A 23,021-nucleotide genomic window follows, 5' to 3' on the forward strand; every position below is an offset into this window, starting at 1 on the left:
TAAATAATGGATTCTAATTGAAAATAAACGGCTACTAGCTTAGTTCTTCTCTTCTAGCTTTAAAAGGATTAGCTCTTCCACATGTCAAAACATGGTCAACAAATATAATCGTGTAACAATATAAAAAGTGTTGAGGTCAGAAAAGAGAAGAGTACAAAGAGCCTTTTTTTTCCCCCTAACATCTATGAATGGAATGATTTCAGTTCATTGCCAAAAGCCAGAATTTCACTTCTTAATGTAATACTTAAGTGCAAACAACAGTTTCTAATCACTAGGTGTTTCAGTCTCTGCTGGACCTCTAATGAGTCTTCGTATTCCCCTCTTCCCCGCAGGACCTTTTGGTTTAGCAAAACTTTGTTTGTGAGCATGTGGTTTTGGATGAACCTCCTCATAAAGAAAGTCAGCAGTTAACTCATCACCATTATCTATTTCAATCTGGGGAAAAAAAAAATCCAACATTTATCATATTCAGCTAAAGGTAACATTTAAAAAACATTTTGAAATTTTGCTGAAGCTCTAAATAATATATTGAAACCATATGTGCCATAATGTTCAGAATCTAGCATGGAGATGTTCTCCAACTTGTGCCTCTGCCCTGAGCAATCTTGGGTAGTTTTTCCAAGAATCCACTCTACTCTTACCCATATTAAGTATGATTTGACTTAATTATTTTTCCTGACATTTAAGCACAGATACACAGTACAAATGCCAAGAAACCTCCCCTGTCCCAAGCTTTACCACATTCTACATGTTAACACTAACCAGGAGTAAATATTATATGTGGAAACAAGTGGTTATTTACTCAACTGTAAAGTAACTTCCTTAATAAAAAAAGCAGCACGCAGATCCTTCAGAACTACAATTTCCTTTCTTCATTCTCCCCTCTAAAATCAAAAAAACTTTTCACTGTCTCAATTTAATCTCCATATTTTAAGAATTTTATTTTTATTTCACTAAAATGTACTTTAAAGCAATGTGCATGCAGACTGTGGTCTCCTGAGATGGAAGGGGAGGAGTACAAACAGCTGATAGGATTAGCTGGCTGCTGCAACTCACCAAGTATTCAAGCCAGGGAAAAGCTGTAAGTAGTTTAATGAACAAAAGGGCGGGTTGCTTTGGTTTTTACAATTTAAGCATATAGACCTGGATGGAAAGAAAATAATGTTCTCAAGCAAAACCCCACTGTTTTCAATTCCAGGAATCTAGAATTCAGAGAAATGCTTTGACCCTGCTCTGCTGAGCTTTCAGCACTTCGTAGCCTGCCAACCATAGCACTTGACAGACCTGCCAGCCATGATATTGCTGTTAGAAGTTCCTGCTTCAGAAATACGTCTATGTGAATTTCAGGAGTCACATGGTGCATTTATTTTGTCATAGAAAGGATATTTCTGAGAAATAATTACATATAAAAAACAGGTAGTGATAATCTACTTAATTCATGTCCCTTCTGTGAAAATGTTTAGTATTAACTCTGCTAATTTTTAGGTAGATATAATCCCCCCAGAAACCAAGCCTGAAAGTTTTTTGTAACCATATGTCACACAGTCCATTCCTATGGTCTCTGCTCTGGAGGTGAGAAGGAACTTATTGTATAGTAGCAAAATCTATACAATGTAAGAAAAAAAAAAAAAAAGAAAATCAGCTTGCTTGCAAATCTTTGTTTGCCCCATCAAGGATTCCTAAGATAGCAGTTCTGAGTTCCAGAACTGCAGCTTGAAACTATTTTGAAAATCCTTAAATAACCTTGGCTTTAAAAGAATTTAATATTCAACAATAGCGATGTGTTGTGGTCCAAAATATGACAGGCCTTTAAGTAAGAAATCATGTTAGTACTAAATAGTCCTTCAAAGCACTACTCTCAAACACTCCCTTGATGTACAAGTGTTTGTTAAAGCTATGAAACTGTAGAAATTAGGAACCAGAAAAAAGCTTCCATAACTTAGCTTTATCTCTGGAGCTTTATCAGCAAGCATTTCTTGGTCAGGACAAACTTTAAACTTTAATAGTTACACAACACTTTTCATTGTTTAGAGAAGGTGGTGGCAGAGACAGTTATAGTTGAATATTAAGGAGGGAACAGGGGGATGGAGGAAATACCAGTATACCCAGTGTACTTACCTTCCTGATTATCTGCATCCACAACTGTGTTTCTACAATTTCTAACAGTGGACTTTTGCAACTAGAGTAGAGCATTCTTTCTCGTATACTACAGGTATAGCCTGGCATAGAGTAGATGAACACTGAAAGGGAAAAAAAAAATTAGACCATAACTACACTCCATCAAAACCCTTACCACAAAATCATGTACAGCAGAGACACATTGCAAATCAACTATGCAATCTGAAATGGAAAAATGTAACATCATTCTGGAACTTTTTTGCTTCAGCAAGCGTTTCATTTCAAATGCGGATGAGAGAATGGCCAGTAACTTTGTTTTCACATGACAACTGATTTATGAGTGTTCATAATCAAAAGGGATAGCTTGCTGCTTTCTAAACATAAGGACTCTTCAGAAGTCAGTTTCACAACCAACTGACTCTGAAATTTATGATCATGCTGACAGACAGATTACTTTTATGACACATCTTTCTCTCTGCCTCAAAATTACTGAAGTATGTGAAACAAGCCAATGAAATTTCATATTGGAGAACTTTCTCATACCTATGGATTCCAAATAGTCTCCTTCATGGGTATGCTTATACAGGAAAAAGTGGTAACGCGCAGCATCCTTTGGAATTCTTTTTGGCAAGTCCTTCAGTTCAGTGTGAAGTGTGTTGGCCAAAATAATAGTTTCATTTTTCATATCAATTTGCTGTTAACAAAGCAAACCTGAATATAGTTAATATAAAGAAAGCAAACCAGAGAACGTAATACAACACTAAAAAATCAATTGATCTAATATAGAATGGTAGTTTATCAGTATACATCACCAATGCACATTGTTTAATGTACAGGTAATCTATTTTATACTCACTATTAAAAGAATAGTTGAAGTATTTTATACTTGCCAGTTGTACATAATTGAGTTTCTTATTTTTCAATTTCTCCAAAGCTTGAATAGCTTCTTTAGCAATGGGGAATGCTACTCCTTGCAGTGTTTGATGCTTGGTATCTATACCAACATCCGTTTGTACCTGGAACACAAGTCAATTGAGATGTACACAGAAATCTCTGCAAGCATTTGTTTGGTTTCATACAATAACTGACAATGAGTTGCAGATGATTACACACAGGTAACAGTAGCTATTCTGAAAATAAACTACCCTAAACCATCATCCCCACATCCAACAGACCTGCATTATGTGCGAGAAATGAACAGTTATTTTAAAGCCATTTTTTGAGAATTTATGTTTATCTTAACATTCATGCAGTTTCTCTTAAAATGACCTCTGGCCTCCAGTCTTCCCAAGTCTGAACTTATCATTGAAGTATTAGCTTTTGAATGTATTAACCTCCTTTTATAATTTTGCAAATACATTTAACACTTTTGATGAAGCAGCAAAAGCCAGAAAATTGTACAGAGTGGAAAGTGTGGGTCTTAAATCAAATGGAAGATGTTCAGCTTTAATTAAAAATGAAATATGAATTAAACTCATAAAAAAAAATAGAAAACAAAGATACTTGGGGAAACACCAGGTTATACTCCACATTTTAAAGAATGGATTGTCAGCAACAAGGAAAGAAGGTAAGAAACAGGTGGAAGAGCTTGTTTTTGTATAAAGCTAGATAAACTTATGAAGAAGTTTATATAAATAAATATTTGCAAAATATATCTGCATAAAAGTCGGATGAATAAACATAAAATAGGCATCACAAAAATAATAAACCATAATAAAATACCATAATATATAACCCATATTAAAATACAAGTACAAAAAACCCAAACATAAAAGCAAGCTGTGAAGTGTGGGGACAGGCAAGGGAAAGAGATAACTGATAAGGAAGAGATAACTGATAAGGAATACAAGAGGTCCACGGATATAGAATCTTAGAATCATTTTTTGAGTCAGAAAGAACCTTCAAAGGTCATCTAGACCAAGCCCCCTGCAATGAGCAGGGACAACTAGATCAGGTTGCTCAGAGCCCCATCCAGCCTGGCCCTCAGTGTTTCCAGGGATGGGGCATCTACCACCTCCCTGGGCAACCTATGCTACTGTTTTCCCACCCTCGTAAAAAATTGCTTCCTTATACCTAGTCTGAATCTCCGCTCTTTTAGTTTAAGACCATTATCCCTTGTCCTCCTACAATATGCCCTGCTAAAATGTCTGTCCCCATCTTTCTTATAAGCAAGCCCTTTTTAAGTAATGAAAAGCCACAACAAGGTCTCCCTGGAGCCTTCTTGTCTCCAGACTGAAAAACCCCAACTCTCTCAGCCTGTTCTCACAGCAGAGCTGTTCCAGCCCTCTCATCATTCTTGGGGCCTCCTCTGGCCTCTCTCCAACAGGTCCATGTCTTTCCTGTACCGAGGGCTCCAGAGCTGGACACAGGACTCCAGGTGTGTTCTCACCAGAGCAGAGCAGAGCAGAGCAGAGCAGAGGGGCAGAATCACCTCCCTTGACCTGCTGGCCACGCTCCTTTTGATGCAGCCCAGGGTACAGTTGGCTTTATCAAAAGGGAGGGGAAAACTGAGGAATAACTTAATGACTTTTCTTTGCCTTCCACACACAATTTTTAGGGTTATCACAAACTAGTAGATAGCAGGCAGCAGCTCATTACATAGCACTTTGTCAAGCTGTGGAATACACTGCCATAGGATCTGTGGCAAACAAAAAACTTTATGTGGTTGCAGAAAAACTACAAGACTAGATGATGGATGAACAACCCATTAAGAACAATAATATAGCAAGACACCTCTTGCTCAGGAAGTTCCCTGCCTGCAAAAGTTGAGGCAACACAAGAGTACTCAAAGGAATTATGGCCTCTTGCCCTGCTCTTACACTCCTTCTAGATTTCTGCTGTTGTTTACTCAGGGCCTTGACAGCAGACTAGGCAATCCTTTAATCTGATCCAGTAAAATATTTCTCAGGGTGATTATGGAAGAATATACATATGGAAAATGTTTGGGGTTTTTTTTTTTAATCAGAAAGCTTTTAGTTTTCAGAGTCTAATTACAAGCTTCATAATGGTGGAAATAATTAAGAAAAAAATTATCTAAGTTAACGTATTGCCAGATGCTTCAAACAAAGTCAAAATGGCAGCAATCTATACTTTGTATATCTCTGAAAAGTACAGCTATTGCTGCTGAAGTTTCATAATAGCATAAAGTTTTAGTCTGCATAAATCAGCTGTCAAACACACTGTATGTAGTGCATAACTGATAATACTAATAACAGAAGCAATCATCAATACCACAGAAATTCTACATTCACACATTAGTAGGGTTTTTTTTAAAGCCATTCAAGTAAAACACAGTCTTTGGTGACTATGAATGCATTTCTACATTGGATTAATCAAAATTAGACTTGGAAAGTAACAAAAGACACCACTGGGGAAAAAAAACAAAACAAAACAGTAAACAACAACGTTACAGCACAAGCACAGTAGAGTGAAAACATAAGAAAATATAGAGAGTTGCATTTAACACCGTGGTTTGCTGGTACCCAGCTGCAGAAACAAACCATATTGCAAACACGTGAACCACGGCTGTAAAATACAAGTCTAAAGAACTAATGAGATGAGCACATGACCTATTTTAATGCATGTCTGAACACAAACAGTGATCAAGTGAAGAAAAAAACATGCAAAAAAATCCTCTGAAATTTTTCAGTCACTAGCTAGTTGGCAATCATCAAATTACTTGGTTAAAAGCATTTGTTAGAGGTTTTTCTATAAAGCATTTGTAGCAAAGGCAAATCGGTCTCTTTAAAGCACAAGCTATTTGTTTTGGATTTCTATTTTATTTTTATTGGAATTCTACTGACTTCCTCTCAGTGATAAAGACAAGTGCACTGGTGCTGGAAGTTACGCACGTTTCCTCTAGGAATAAGGCTGCTGAAATACTCCTGGCAATCATTCACAGCAACAGTTGCTATTTTGTGTTTTCTCTACAATTTCTGCCACCATGGAAAATGTAAGTGGGCAATCACAGAATAGCTGAGGTTGGAAGGGACCTCTGGAGGTCACCTTGTCCAACCACCCTACTGCATCAGGACCACCTAAAGCAGGTTGCCCAGGTCTTTGTCCAAACGGCTTTTGAATATTTTCAAGATGGAGACTCCACGACCTCTCTGAGCAACCTGTGCCAGTGCTCAGTCACCCTTCACACCAAGCATATCCAGTGATTTTAAAAGCATGTGAAGGGCCAAAGTTCCAACAACTAAACTCTGCAATTTGCGAGGCCTCTGACTCAGGCATGAGGCCTCGCAAATTCAGCACCATCATGCCACTTCGACTCCAGCTGTCATCATCCTGCAGCCTCAACTCATTGAGAAATAAATTTATATTCTCATCCACTCAAACTTTGTCAAACTTTCTGTTTTCTGTTTTGCCCTTTTTTACCCTAGAAAGACTTTTTCCCTACAATATGCTTTGAAATCCACACCCAGTTTCCATGCTTGAAGACATTATAAGTACCTCATTAATCTTAATTTGCCGAAGTTCCTCTTCTGCTGCAGTCAGAGGTGCAGGGGAAGCCTGTGATATCAAATATTTTTTATATCCATTCAGTGAAACATCATCCTGAAAACACAATATAAATCTTGATCATTTATTGATAATATAAGTTTTCTTCAAAGATGTTCTATGCAGCATAAAACAAGCACTTCCCTCCCACACAATTAAGGTCATGTCATTTGAATGGATTACAAGTGTAGGTGCATTTGCAAATTCAGCTCATCTTCCTGTCCAGCAGGGCCCACTGGGCTGCTCTTTTGTCCAGTTGTACCACGGGCAGCATCTCCACAATCAGTCCCCAATTACCTTGCTAATTCAAAAATTAGCATTAGAGAAGACTGTGTGCATGAAATTATTCAGCCTTCTTAGGCAAAACCTCACAGAGTTGTCACAACTCTAATAAATAATTTAAAAAAACCCCTATTTTCTTACAAAATTTGCATGCTCAGACTGGAAGTTTATTGGTAGTTTTCTATCTAAAAATGGGAGATAGAAATGCTACCTTAGGACAGGGAGCAAGCACATGACACTGCAAATAGTTTAGGATGCAGTGTCACAGAAATGATGAGTTCTGATAACCTCTTTAGGGAATTCATTAATACTCAGTGTCAGTTGTGGCCCTCTCCAAAGAGATTGACGCCAGAGGCGAATACCGTTGTGTCTTTATTATTAAGGTGGTCACTCAGAGAAGGGCAGGACTTTATGCAATCATATTAATGTGATTTTATACTCAAGGTCTGAGGTGAAAGAGAAAGGTCCTTCTCAGCTCTTCCCTTTCTGAAAGAGACAGACCTTCTCAAATACACTTTCCTGTGCCAATATTTCATTATGTCTTGTTTCAGGAGCCCAGAGGTATCCAGGTTCATACATGTGAAGTAGCAGGACCATAAGCAGGTTCCACCAGGATAAGAGGGCTGGTTGCAACTAAACCATCCTTGTGTCTAACAAAATGAACACAGAGTAAATCACTGGATGCTGACGATCAAGATTCTGAGTGAGGTTTGCAACTTCATACCTTGAAGAAGCTGTGATTTTCATACAGATAAACATTACAGGTCAGCTATAATTAAGATGATTATAAAGACACTGAAACCAAGAATACACTGAAACCAAGAATTTAGAGATATATTGAGTTGCAAAATAATGAACCTGGAAAAAGTGAGTTACATTGACACCATCCTCTAAGTGCCCAAAGCACATTCTGAAATAACAGGAATGGACAAATGAATTGCTTCTTCCTTACAATTGAGATGGAAGCTCAGACTTGGGCTCTGAGTCATAAGGCTAGATGCAAATTCTACATATTACATAGACTGCTAATGGTTTGGTGCAAGTCGCAGTGAGAGGTCAGTTGATTGAATAGGCAAGAAAAATTAACATGACCTCTATGAGTAAACCCTCTAAGCAACTCAGTTATCTACTTCTCCAGAATACGGCCTCTACAGAGAGGTTTGTTAGGATAATGAAAATTCCATCACGGGTTATTAATGCTGAATGTAACAAATTATTTATTAGGTGAGCAGCAGAATTATTAGCCTCGTGTCCTTATGGACTTGTGTGTCCACCACAACAGTCCAAGTTTCTTCCACAGCTTTTTTCCCACTACAAAATCCTCAGTTCTTCCCCAAATCTCCAACTCCTTCCCTTCCTTCAGCACCAGCTCCCTGTGTCAATAGTGCTGGTGCTTTGGTTCAGATTTGTGCATTCGATGAACTAATTAACAGGCCAAACAGAAGATAACTGCTGCAGTCTGTCTTTGCTAAAAGAGGAAAAGGGGAATTATAATTTTGATCTCTAAGTAATCATCAATTTTCATGAAAGCTACAGGAATTCTGTATCTTTGAGAAGTCTAGCTTGTATTTCTTTAAAACTAGCAATGGATTAAAAAGTCAAGACTTTGTCAGGCAGACATCACAATCATGTAAGACTCATTTCCAAAAGAAACCAAGGTAATTCAATAGTCTCGTGTTTCCTTACATGCACAGCACTTGAAGGCTTTTCAACATCCCTTAGAAACTTGTTAGATTTCATACATGCACCTTCCAGTTATCTCACCATAAGTGAACAGTCAACTATTAGTATTTTCACTGAACAAATCAGTAGCTATTAAAATTCTGTTTCCATAAGTTACAATGGCAGCCATGGACTTGAGTTACATTTTAAGAAACTGACAGCTTAATATCCTTAGTTTAAGATAAAAAAAAAATTGTTTTCAGATGTTAATGGCTTAAGATCACTGCTCTAACCCACTTCTGATTCAGCACCATACATCCAAAATGGCTCCTCTATAGAGTTGGCCTGAAAGTTGTAGTGTTACAGCTTTTAGAAGATTCACATGCGTGCAGTGAGATAAGCGATGCTCCTATTATTCCTATTTAGTTTTCATAACCATTTGAAGCAAGGACTTCTTAGTCTCAAGTTGATAAATATACTCACTTGCTTCTTAAAATAAGAGCAATTACATTTTAACACTGGAATAATATACATAGCTTTTAACTTTTTTCCTTAATGGAAAAAGAGCAGAAACACCAGAAATTCACATCAGTAACATAAGCTACTATATTCAGTATTTACAGTCAGTGTCCTGACTTAAAAAGAACAACATACCTGTACCGTTCCAAATACTTCATCCTTAATATGACCACCTCCAAATTCTTTCTTAAGGGTTGCTCGTGTTGCTGCATACAACATTTTTTGACGAACCTATCATATAATAAACCAGTGTTGTGTCAGTTTGGGTTCCTTTATTTTTTCTTTGGTGTAAACAGAGAATTTAGCATGTTAGTGTACCAAGTCCCTTAAAAAACATCTCTCCTGAACAAATATTTTAAGTGTTGAAACTGCATTATGAAGTTGTAATTCTTAATAAACTCCACAGAATGAGCTCTGGATTACAATACTAACACATGCCATGAAATTCTCAAGGGCATGATACTATGCAGTATTATCAAACTAATTCCAAAACTAAATCACAGCCTTAGTAAGAGTATAAGGGATTTTTTTCAAATGGGGGGGGGGTTGGAAGTCAACATAAACTTTATTAATTTTAGATCAGAAAAAATACAATTGTTTAGATCTTTTGTCACTGGTCTGTGTACTAATGGATACAATGTATAGAGGAAAAGCAAACTGCAAATAAGTATTTTTTATTTGATAAAATAAAATTTATTTGTGACTCCTGATAGATTTATTTTTTTCCTCCAACTACAGAGTGGAAAAAAACTAAATATTCTGGGAGTAGAAGATCTAATGATGTTTGTTCCCTATCAACTTGTGCCAAACACAGTTACTTATTCCTCTCTCAACAGTCTCATTTTCCCACTTTAATTCACTGTCATGTCATCCTCACAATAATATCTCATCTTTTCCACATAATCTCTTCCATGCACTGCACCTCTTGGTGTCTTGCTGTTTCCTAACTGCTAATGAAGGTAGTAGGACTATTGGAATAGCTTTACTTTCTGTTTTCCCTTACTCTCACATTCCCAGAAACTGTGCAGAGTATCCTAGTTTCTCATAGAAACTCCCAAGCCTAAGCACAGTTCCCTTCCATGTTCTCTAACTACCAACTAAGAAACAGTATATTCTGCAGCAGGTCACAGATCCACGAGTGCCAGCTGGGCAGCCAGCACCAAACACAATATTAACAGCTTGAGCTCACACTATAATCCTTCTCTCCATTATAACACCCATAGAGATTTCTGTCCTATATCCTTCAACGGATTTTCATGAAACACTGACAGAAAGACAGACAAACAAATAGGGCAAAAACATTGTCTTGTCTCCTCCAGTCAGGCTAGAAATAAATTGGATCAGCTGCACTCCACCTAGACCCACTGATATGGGTCCTCAACCAGCTTCAAGAAAGATGTTTTTCCATTTTTTGTGGGGTAAAGTGAGGGGAAAGCTGGGGAATGCTTCATTCCTCAAATCCTTTTCCTTCGCATCTAAGATTCAGATCAAATGGCTCTGCTGAAAAATCATTAACAACATGAAGTTATCTGTTGACTTTTACTTACAGGAGAGTGATCAGGTGACCATGCAATGAAGATCCATTCATATCCTTGAGCATTCTGAGAATCTAATCTGTATAATATATAACATGGCTGTTTGTCTTCAAGAAGGGGAAGGACAAAGGAATCATAATCCTTTTCCCATGATCCAACCGGCCGCCTAGAGGATCCCACAACAAGCTGCTCTATAAGCAATAACCAAAGCTACAGGTTAGCAACAATATAGTTAATAATGTTTTTCAAAATTAACCATTATAATAAACAGTTAATCAGATACTTCATCTTTCATGATTATGTCCAGAAGAATCGAAGTCAAAAATAGTCAGTGTGAAAGTGGGTAAATTCCTACAAAAGCTGTTTATGTTCAAACCCTAACTTGCTTTAACCCAGATACAAATAGTTGAGCAGTACTGTGCTGGTTGTCATCAAACTCTTTGATCTGAAGGGATAAGAGTGACATTTGTATTTTTAGCATAATGTAGAGAGAAGGTAAATAAAAACTGTCTTCTGCCAGTTAACTTATTTTTAAATGGGAACACTTAAGTAGAAACGAGAGTAAGCTTTTAAATTCTAGAATTATTGATGCTCTTGCTATAACATATTAGTGTTTGTACTCACTGTAAGGAGTCAACAACTCAGTTATACAGTGAAAAGAGTTTGGAATGAATATGCTTGCACTAATCACTTGATTATGTAAGTAGATAAACCTCTTTCTAATACAGCTTCATATCTATGGTCTCTTTAAATGACTGAAGTTGTTTATTATGTATAATTGGCTTATGTCTGCATAGAATACTTCAGATGTAAACTGCTGTAGCAACAAGATTTTTCTCTTATTTATAAATAACATAGCAGCTTCCAAAGGAAAATATTAGTATAGTGTCTTTCAAAACATTTTTCAGCTTCTCAATAAACATTAGGCTCTGCAATCAAAACAGAAATACCTTGTTTAAACAGGATTCCATAACAGTCTGAAGACCATGCAGTAGCCAGTATACAAAATATCTTTTGAGAGTCTAGGACCTAACTTCTAAAACTTCAGACAAAAGTACAACAGTACACAAATGACTTTGCAGCAAGACTTTCAGAGCCAGGCACTCTACTACAGTAAGTCGCAGAACATGAACAGCTCATGGAGAGGGTGTTTGTCTCTTCTCTGATTAGATGCAAAGTAGCTGAAGTTGTACAACTAGACCAGAATATTCAGAATGTACTTGCCAGTTCTGAACTCTAGGTGGCTTTATACTCACTTGGATTTAAGACAAAAAGATACCATTGGAGGAACCCTGTTGCCCAGCAGCAAACCTCTCAATAACTCAGATTAGCAGAACCCAATTTTGACTATTATCTGTTGACTAAGAGCAGTTGCCGAAGGCTCCTGCAGATGGATGAGGCAACTGTCCCAGTATTCTGGGAGTCTTAAAGGTTTCTTTTTGAACTGTGGACAATAGTATCAAAGACTGGATTCTGCTTCTACATGGAGCCAAAGTGCATACACACACACACACGTCTTCCATTTCTATCTTATTTCCCGGGTCATTTCATATTAAAAAGTAGCATACGAACAAAAGCATATTGTTTTACTTTGCCTTGGGAAAACAAAAAAGAACCAGACAAAACACCAACAAAACAAACAACCAAACACGAACAAAATCAATGGTATGCCAGCATTTGCTACCTTGTGCTATGAAGACCTCACCACAATGACCTGCTTATAATATTACTATTGCCACTTCCTTAAGGAAAGCAATATTACAATGTCAGATGACTTCTTAAAGTCAAGCAAAAACAAATAAGGTAACAGTAGGTTATTTACCTAACAATAAAAGTATGTTTATGTACATGTACACACATGTACCTTTCTCCAGCTAACAGGTGCTTCAGTGTACTCCAGAAAAAACACAAAACCCAAGGTGGACATTTAATGAATTTTAAAAGATGGACTAAACCATGAAGTGTCTTGTACACTCAACTAGCACTGCTATTAAAAATAAAATTAATTATGCATTCTATCTTGCAATGTTTGCAGCCTTGATCGCTTGCCAAGAAGTTAAAAGATCAAACTCAAGTTCTGCAAGGACTAAGTAATTTTATATTTATGTAACACATGAGATTTAAGGAACAGTTCTAGCTTTGAAATCTTGTACAAAGTTACAGATTTTTTAAGATACTTTCTATGTAGCTAACCAGATTATTACTTAACCATCTGTTTTAATGGGACCTTTTACATGCAGGTGATCCCAGTATAAAAGGCAGGTAACATTTATACTTCATCTATAGTGACTAGCTGTGGTGTAAGAATTTCTCTGTCTAATGGAAGTGACCAAAGTGCCTAAACACTACACTGGTGTGGATTTTTTTTTTTTCTCCTCCACTCTTTATCTAGTAAGAAGACAAAAGTAAGCCTATTTATAGTACCCATAGGAAGTACAGAGCAGTTCTTGGCAAAATATGAACTGATATTTGGAAAAAAAATTCAAATGCAAAAATACAGTAGCATCATGCTGAAAAGCTTAGCATCACCAAAACTTAAATTTTACCTTTTGTAAATGGAAAATGTTAGTAACATTAAGTTTTGCAGACGTTTGTTTTTCCAACAATTGCACATGTAGGTCACTAAAATAACTACGAAAATATCTAAAAGAATCAGAGAAAAAGATTAAAATTTGACTAACCATTGTCAATGACTATTTTTAGAAGCCTGTATTGTCCATTTCTGGCTCCAACAAAGGTGTCTTTAACACTTCCACTAGCTGAAGAAGAGAAAATAAAATTAACACATTTAATGAAAACACCAAATTAACACATTTCACTTCCCTAGGACAAAGAATATTCACAAAGGTAAGAACAACACTGGAGAAGCATATAGTTGGCCCTTCACAACAAAGTTGGACTGAAAAAGGAACACAGGAGTGATATTTCCTCCATGCTGCATACTGTTCCAGGCACTGGCGTGCCACAAAAAGATGACAGGCAACACTACAAAACAGCCCTGGTTTCTACTGTACCATATGATTTTCAACATTGTCAAAATTAAAGGTAACATCACATCATCACTCTCAGGTTTCGGAGTTAACGCAGCCAACACAATAAAAATATGACGCATCTCAAATTACAATAGCTTCATGAAGTCTGCAGGCTTAGTACAAACTTTCAGACAGAAACTTTACGCCTGCCAGGAAAATGTTAGAGCTTGTCTGGTAAACATGCCTGTCTTTCCTGAGGATACCTCTCTGAAGAATACCAGCAAAGGCTGCAACCTGTTGCTCATATTTCATACCACCTTGTCTCCTTGTATGTACCTTGATGACATTGTTCAAACCCCAACCTGTCACAACAGGATAGCTTTATAATGAATTTAGAAAGAAGTAACTAAAAATACTTTTAAATGTCTGTAATCCACATTGACACTATACCACAAATATGATAGACTTACTTCCCTAAGCATACTGAAGAACTGTGCTTGAGCCATGTGAACATCACTCTTATCTCAACTGCTCTTCTAAATCATCTGAGTGGAAATCAGTTTAATTATACCATAGACAGGAGGTTGTACACCATTTATTGAAGAACATGTATTACAAGCTGGTCCTTTAAGTAATCCCACAGCACACAGCACAGCACCAGCAAAACAAACATCAAACCAGGAAACAAATAAAAAGGAGTATTTATAGTCAGGTTCAGGCCAACTGAACAGATGGTCAGATGGTATCCACAAACATTATTGTCCATACCCAAAACATTTTAAATTTGTGCCCACAAACTGATGTCCAGGCCCATTCTGAAATTCAAAAATGGTGTGGGAGGGGAAGGGGTTGTTAAACAAACTGAACTGGGTTACCAGTTCAACTCAAGCTTCATCTCGGTTAGCATCTTCCCACCAAACCAGTGCAGACCCTCAGTGTAATTCGCTGCCAGCTTTTCTAATCATCTTGGCTGATCCTCACCATTCCATTCAGCATACAAATGCTGTGCCACTTTCTAGACCTTTTGGGTCCCACAGGGCTTTTCTTTATCCTCTTCTTGTCTATTATATTTTTGCTCTTTATTCTCTCACGTCAACCCTATACACCAAAACAAGACCAAAATCCAGCAGTCCCTGCACCAATACCACAGCGCTGACAGCTCCCAAAGTTAAAATTTTGAGACAAGACATTTGAGAAACCACCTATCAAGTGAGCTATGCATTATTTTTTCATAAAGGTTTTCAAATTCACAATGGAGTGATATTATTTTCTACTTCAACTTTCTCCACAGCAGAGACCTACAGAATCAAAACTGGTGGTTATTTCACAAGTATTTTACAGGAATGTTATTTAAAGATTATTTAGAAGACTTCAAACATATTCTAGTGTATTTTCTCACAGCTCCATGTATTCTGCGACTTCCTACACTATTTATCATCACTGGCCTATTTGAAAGTCCAGTCCTTTTAGCAACTGCCTGGTACATTTCACAGTCCCCATGACTTCATTTCTGTTTCCAGAAAAAAAAAGCAGCCCATGCTGCCAAATCTTGCAATTGTTTATGAGTGACAGTAGCCTGTTTGTAGCTAAAGCCAGCAATGGCACAACAAGTGCTATTCCTCTTCCAAATTGCAGAAGTTGATGCTTTCCTGCAAACAGGACCCCCGATCAGTGCCTGCAAGGCAGGATCCGTGCAGGAAAGCTGCCGAGTTCCCTCTAGCTCTCCTCAGAGGACAAAAGATTCTCAAAGCCATGAAGGAGAGCAGCACAAGAGGCTTAGCCACTCTTCTTGCTTGTGATAAGCAACAGACTATTCTTCTGCTCCTTCCTCCAGCACTGCCAGGAGAGAGAACAAGGGAATGAAGAACACTATAGCAGCTTTCCCCATCCTGGGAAAAAAAAAAAAAGCTATGCCAGATGCACTCCTAGCCTGAAAAGGGTTGAAGAACAAGAAGCAGCACAAAAAAGCAAAGAATGGCACGCAGGTGAAGAAAAAGAAGAGAGAACAGAAAGGGTGCAGACCAAATGCAAGTCAATGGACAAAAAAGGGAATGGAAGAGCAGTTAAGAGCTGCCATGGCTGGGACAAAAGTCACCTTCAATAATAAATATGGGAGGGCACACAAAGTACATGGTACAAGCAGATTGCAGAAATCGAGACAGTAAAACCCAGCCCCACGTAATCCTACAGTGTAATCCCTGCTTAGCAATTCTGTGATTCTGGGGAAACCCAGTAACAATGAGAAACAATAAACGGTGTTCTAATTGCTCCTCACACCCTTCAAGGTTTGGAAACGTGGGCAAAAAAAAAAGGTGTCCTCCCACATTTCTCTTTCGGGGCTTCCAGTGACGGGTTTTTCAGGACTCCCCTACTCCGGGGCTCTTGGTTCTCCTCAGGGCTCCCACCACAACGGGCCCGCAGCGACCCTCGGCATGTCCCGTGTTGCCCAACCCTCCCAAACCCGCTGCGGCCACTCCGACCGGGCGACGGCTTCTCCCAGAGCCGGGCGGGTCGGGAGGTGCCCGGGGAAGCCCGCACGGCCCCGCTGCCCCCGCACGGCCCCGCTGCCCCCGCACGGCCCCGCTGCCCCCGCACGGCTCCGCCCGCGGCAGCGGGACAACCTGCGCCCAGGGAAGTCACCTGAGCCAAGAGGGCCCTGCTCGCCATTCGGGGCTTTCTGCAGCGAACACTTTCCTCAGGCGGGCTCCCACCGCTCCAAGGCGGACAGGCGCGGTCAGCCGTGCGGATAACGCCCCCAGGTCTGCGCCTGACCGGGGACACGCTCTGGGTCCGACCCGGAGGAGCGGCGGCCGCCCGGGGCCGCGGCCGCAGCAGTTTCCCCCCCGCGCTCAGCTGGCCTCCCCGCCATCCCGCGGCAGAAAGGACGGGCTCGGCCAGCAGCGAACAAAGAGCCCGGAACGGGAGAAAATTCCGCCGGGAGCGGCCCGTTAAACGGCCACAACGGCCGCCTGCCCGCGTCTCGACCCGACCCGCAGGGAAAGGCGCTGCGCCCGCCCGGCGGGCAGGGCAGGGCAGGGCAGGAGGAGGGAAGGGGTCCCGGCTGTCATGAGGGGCAGGTGGGCACCGCGGAGGCGAGGGAAGGCAGCCGGTCAGCGCCGGCGAGGGAGAGCCGCATGGGTACCTTGGATACCGGTCTGGTGGGACATGTCGCGCCGCGCCCCGGGCTGTGCCGTCTGCCGCCTCCCGGCCCGGCCCGGCCCGGCCCGGCCGCGCACACGTGACGCGCCGCCGCCACTCAGCAGCCGGGAGAGAGCGCGGCGCCTTCCGGGCCCCGCCGGCCCGGGCCGGCCCCAGGGCCCCGGCAGCGGCCGCCGCGCTGCTGCCCCCTACAGCAGAGCCCCGCCGGGCGCGTCGCCTGCCCCGTGTCCGCTCCCATTGCGCCACCCCAGGCGGCTCGGTCTCCCGCTCGGGGAAGCAGGGAAGGAGGCACGAGGTGGGACACCAGGCTGGTTGTGTGTGCTGTGAATTCTGCATTGAACGGTCACCCGAGAAGGAGCCCAGAAATTACAGGGCAGAGCCCAGACCCACAGCTCTATCGGCTTAAGCCCTTGCCTCTGACAAGGCAGTCTTTCTCTCTTAATTTTGCATTATTTGCTACGTGGTGGCACTGTGTCAACAGAAATAGTGCAGATTTCTTCTCTCAGCATGGTTCTGGTGGGTGAGACGCTCATCTGTGCTGGCAAGGCAGGGATCCAGGCACCAAGAGGGTGTACTTGCTTCTCCGTGAGTTTCTTCTCCACACAATAAAAGGCTTTTACACCTTTTCAACTTGCATTGATAAATTTTCCCTAAACATTTAAAGTTCCCACTGAAGGAGAGTCCTGCATTGTGAATTTAGGCATGCTCTGAAAGTAGGTTTGGTTTTGCTAGTTTTCTGTCAACAGACACCTCTGTCCACAGGTTGAGAAGCACTGTCTTCTTAACGACAAAAAGATGGCAACTACCTCTTGTTTAAATATGAGTTCTGTGTCCTGTACTTTAGTCAGTGTTTTTAATCTGTGTTGCAGTCTGGATTAGACTCCATAGGTGGAATGTGCAGGCAGCTGTAGATGTAACAGGGCTGTGGACACTTCATGTAATGTCCTGATGTTGACGATTCCTTTGGATTCCCGGGAGTTAGCCCGAGTTTTATGGGTCACTATACAACCTGTGAACATATGAAATGCCAAATATCTAGCCCAGCAGAACAGGGAAGAATAGATGAGTAGGACAAGCACATGGTAATAATTCCCTGGCTCACCTTCCTAGCTTCCAGAGCGCTGCAGCTCAGGAATTTCTGAAGTCAAATGTGTTGATAGATATGGGTGCCTGCACTTTGTCAGCTTTCCAGTTTAAGGAAGTGAGGGTTTTAGTGTCCTATTTGGGAAATGTGAAGCAGCACTCTAACTGCAGTATGTGAGCTCTGCTGTGTAATGCTGGTCCAGCAAATACAAAGTCACTATGGAGACACGTCAGCAGCCAGCGAGCTGGGACTAACTGTGAGGACTGCAGCAGCTGGGGAAACAGAGATGCTGCTGTTTATCTTTCTTCTAGCAAGGAGGCTGGAAGAGACAAGCAAAGACTTCACATGAAACCAAGAAATGAGAGACAGCAGGTGCCTCCCAGGTACCCAGAGGGCAGCTCTAATTCCTCTATTATAAGCCTCTGAGAGCACAGAGGTTATAAAAAAAATAAAACTCTTGGAGAAGAGCTTTTCCAAGAGGAAAGGAGTACTAGAGATGCAGCCAGAGTGGCAAACAAAGATGCAGTGCTATCACAGTTACTTTAAATCATTTGAGCCTAAGCCTGTCACATATCCTGTGTTCTACATTCCTCCCTTGTGTTGGTGTTAGCATTTGTAAAGGATGAATTTGCCTGAAAATTTATGAGGGAAAAGGATGTTTCCCTTGCTAGACAGATGTCCTGGAAAGATTGATCAGTTCCTTGATCCGGTTAGCCATGTGCCCCCAGGAACACTATTTTGGCACAATGTGGTAATGAGGATATGTAGCTGAGACTTTGGAACTGTGCTTTCAATGGAAACCCATGCTTTGACTGGAAATATTAGAGTGGCATGAGAGTATGATGTCTGTCACCACATTGAGATCACCTTGACTATATGAGGTCACATCACATCAATTCCCACTAATCTGTCAGAGGGCTCTAAAGTACAGAAGTAGGATCGTAACATCTGCTTCATATGAAATAAGGCTGATACACATTGGCATTTCATAGCATCTTTTCAGCAAAAAGACAAACTGAAAGGCTAAAGTATTTTTTAAAAATCTCAAGATCACAAATATTTTCCTGTGTCACAGTTTTTCATGTTTAACAAAGAAGAGACTTTGCATAGAAACAAGCACAAGCAAGTAAGGATTTTATCTCTGTTGAAGGTGCCTAAACTTCTGAATCATAGTATGTTTTTCATTATTAAACTCCTATCCAAATCATACGAGTGACAGCATAAGGAATAGGGAGGTTTATTTGTTAGCACATGCATTAGTAACTTTTTTCTTCTTATTAGGTATATTTTCTTGCCTGTACTTGAATTCTTTTTTTCCAGTGGACATTAGGTTTTGTATCTAAGTAAGGCTGTGATTCTTTTGGTAGAGACAGCATATTACAGTTTTCTGAATTTTAATAAGATTCTTTTAACTGAATAATAAATGACAATTAAAAAAATGAAATCTTTTTAACAGACTTTCATACAGCGTTTTCTATGTGACTTCTGGGTATTGTTTTCATTTTCAGTGTCTTTATTGTCTTTCCTTATACATTTACTTCTTCATTCATTTAACAGTGCTCTATTCACTTATGCTAGTTTATTAAATGCTGTGGTTATGATCTCTATGGAATCCTCAATTAATTGTGTTCACAGTTCCATAATGTTGTGCAAACATTTTCTCCTGTTGTGATGTTGCCAGGAAGGCCTGTTCCAAGTTTGACTATAATTGTCCACCTGAGAGTGGAAATGCACATATTTCTTTACATACAGCTTTTATTACTGCAGTCCATACGTATCTTGTGGTGACAGTTCAAACACTAAACACATTTCCAACAGCTGAAGAGTGAAAACCATTTTACTGGGCAATATTACAACTTCATTTTCTTTCTGTGGAGCTCCATTACCTGTAGATCTCTATCCTGACACTCTTCAAAGCTTCAGCTTATATTATTCTTTTCATCGTTCAGCATGTTCTTAAAAAATGACCATATTTTCAGAAGATAATGATAACATTGGAGAGTTAGTCCCTCAGCAAGATGAACTTTCTTCCACATAGAGTAATAATAAATATAAACTTCTTTCAGAAATATGTGAAAACTTCATTTCTCCAACTCTGCTTCCAGTTATCTCCATTCCCATACACCCGCAGGTATCTAAACAAAGACATTAGAAATCACATCACTCCTAGAGTCAGATTTGCTTAAAGCCTTGAGGATATGTGTGAAAGCTGTTCCTAGCAAAATGGACTTGGATTTCTGAGCATACCAGTGTTACCTGTTTGTAAGTCTCAGTATATTCAGCTTTAATCAAGAACACACCGTGTTCAAGTGAAATAAAACAGTATTTATTTGTGACGGCTAGAGCTTATGGATAGTCTGCTATTAAGAAGTATTGCTATAAGAACTCATTGCTCTCTTGCCGTTACAGTAAGTGGCTTCTGTTGCAGTGTGGACAGCTCTTCCTTTACGTTAATCAGTAAGTCTTTATAGCTGTATGAATATATCTCTTAATTTCTTTATGCTCTGAGGTATTTCTCATAGATGAGAAAAAAAAAAAAATCTAACTCCTGTTCTTAATATTCATTACCTAAGGGGCTTTTCTTTCTGGCTGCTGAAACATCTGACAGAGTAGGCATTGTCTGTGGGTGGCCAGGAATGTGATAGATAGACAACTATTTTAAATTGAATTACAATATAGTAGATAACCAAGTCTGAAGTACTGGGATTTTCCTAGCTGCTGTCATAGATGAAAACAGATTTGCAGCAATATGTTTTGATATCCTAAAAGTTGTAGACAACTGATTCTTGTCATGTTTTGGTATGCTTTGATAACAAGAAGCAAATGTCCTGTAACATAAACTGAACAAAGAACATTGGTGGGCATTTCCATTTTTTAACATCTTTCTGTTCTGTTAAGTACTTCCAGATATTATTAAGGAGTTGTTTATGAGTATGGTTTATTGATACCCTTGTCCATTTGTAGGCATTATTCTGATCTGGTAAATCTGTAGAAAAATACTAGACATGGCATCTCAGCTTTCTCTATGTACAGCATAATGGGCAATATGGTGGTCAAATTATTTAATAATTTCAGTGATTTTTAAATTACAAAAATTCTAAAATGTTTGTTCTTTAATATACTTGCCTTAATGGCAGTGATTAACTAACACGTAAATACCACTGCAAAGTCATTGTGCAAAATCATTTGTGTCACCCTTTCTGCCATTCTTTTCAGATTTTCTGTTCTGCCATCGTGGTATGTTATTTGAATGCATTTCTAAAGTGCATTAAACGATACAACTGGTATTTATGTGGTTCTCAATTTTGTCATTTCTCTCCATTGGGAAAAAATATTTTTATTATTCAAAACCTGTGTTTGCTTTGTCAGTTATTGATGACAAGTTCCAAGAAGTTTCCTTGTGTGTAGAGTGCACAAGAGATTTTTAGGAATCATCTTACATGGTGTTCAAAGGGATTCTTGAGTCAAAGAAAGCAGGAAAAACTGTGTGAAGACCTGGACAGGTCCCTTACACATTTGGAATGGATTTATACGTCACAATTTCCATTTTAAGCTATCAGGACTAAGCTAATGCATGTGTGCCTTCTTCCCGGACCATTGTATGCCTGAGCATAGATACCAAGATTTTAAATTTGACAGGTTTCTAGAGGAAGACTACACAGAAAACAGAAGCAGGACATGATCTGCTCCAGTAGGGAAAGTGGCTAAAGAGATGTACTAATTATTTATAGCAAGGTGCATTACATTGCTGTAGTCTAGATCGAAGATGATAACAAAGAAGCCATATTATTATCTTCATTCAATAGGAATGAAGCCTTCTTGCCACCAAGAAGCTCCAATTAAATAACACATATTAAAAGTGAATATCTTGTTTTGGAAAAAACTCCAAGGCAAACATGAGCTGCTGTTTGTGTTAATGTAAAGCCTTCCTCTGGATCACAGTGTAGAAAAAGTCTTCCAATATCCATTTATTTTTTAAGAGCCTGGGTAGCTGAGTACATTTAATGTCTTTCTGCAGCCTCTCCTTTCACTTTTTCATGTCAATTAGGGCTACTCTACCTTCCATCAGGTTTACTAGCTATCTGATGAGAAAGAAAATGTGCCTGGGACTGTTTCAGTCCCATCTGGATGATCAAACTGATAGCCAAGCACATGGTGACTGTAGAAGGATCCCTTTTAGAAAGCTGGTGAGTCCTGGCAGAGAGCCACCAAACACAATGCTGCCACCTAGACTTAGAGCAGACCTTGTCTGCCAAGACTGGTAATTACCAGTGGGTGGCTTGTGTGACCAGTAGTCATGTCTGAGCACAGACCAGTGTTCGAAGTTTGCATGATCTAATGAGCTGGTACGTAGTTTTGAGTACTCTAGAAAGTAACTATTTTATTGAAGATTTCCTTACTCAAATATTTCTGTTATGACAAACATTTAAAAAGTAATAACAAGGCAAATACAATGATTAGGTCAAAATACATGCTACAGAAAACAGAGATTATACTTTTGTTTTTCTTAACATTTTATGAAGGATATCATGACCCTACTGAAAACAGTAAGAAATTTCTCACTGACTTTGGTACAGACAGGACTTCACTGGTAAGGAAAATGCACTAGGGTGGATCCAGTCATTTTCCTGGTGAACTCAAAAGAGGGATGTTTGGAAACATTCTTTTCATACCTATTTCCACTTTCTTTTAATATTTACTTCAGATGAGTGCACTGAGTCATTGTGGAATTCTATCAGCTGAAACACTAGCACTATGCTGATTATGTGCAGTTGTTTATCTTGTTTTCCATCACTACAAAGATGGCGGTTCCTCTCTTGAGGAGGTACAGTAAGTACAAACTAATGCCAGATGAAGCAAAAGTGACCCTGGCCAAGGCATTGTTTGCACTCTGTGTTGAAGACACAAAGTCCTAAATCACTTCCTCTCTTAATTAGGGTGTTGCAGAGCCTCTGAACCTTGCTAAGATTGTTTACCTTGTAGCCTGGGCGTATCAGTATTTGAAAGTTTCAGTCTTCAGTCTTACATTTTCTTTGACATCTTGCCTATCCTTGCTAAGATCCCAGGTTTCTGCTTGTTGTTCCATGGCATGTATCGCTGTGAACATATTAGATCTCATCTCAGGTTCCCTCTACTAGCTCCTTGTATGTTTCTTAATGCTGTTTTATGGTCTTATCCAAATTTCCA

The 23,021-nt window shown here is 39.6% G+C and overlaps 1 protein-coding gene across 1 annotated transcript; it reads right to left on the reverse strand.

Moving 5' to 3' along the window:
* Positions 1–264: 264 nt before the first annotated feature.
* On the reverse strand, positions 265–16,804 carry TWF1 (twinfilin actin binding protein 1; the record flags this gene model as incomplete). The annotated part of the gene is made up of 9 exons (XM_080363618.1): positions 16,734–16,804; positions 13,301–13,378; positions 10,632–10,810; positions 9,220–9,315; positions 6,574–6,678; positions 3,009–3,134; positions 2,662–2,812; positions 2,119–2,240; positions 265–435 (listed from the first exon to the last, which is right to left on the reverse strand). Exons 1-9 carry the CDS (start codon positions 16,756–16,758, stop codon positions 265–267), a joined length of 1,053 nt encoding a protein of 350 aa, XP_080219744.1. The 5' UTR covers positions 16,759–16,804.
* Positions 16,805–23,021: the final 6,217 nt, after the last annotated feature.

Source organism: Nesoenas mayeri, assembly GCF_963082525.1.
Source record: "Nesoenas mayeri genome assembly, chromosome: 1".
Taxonomy (NCBI): domain Eukaryota; kingdom Metazoa; phylum Chordata; class Aves; order Columbiformes; family Columbidae; genus Nesoenas; species Nesoenas mayeri.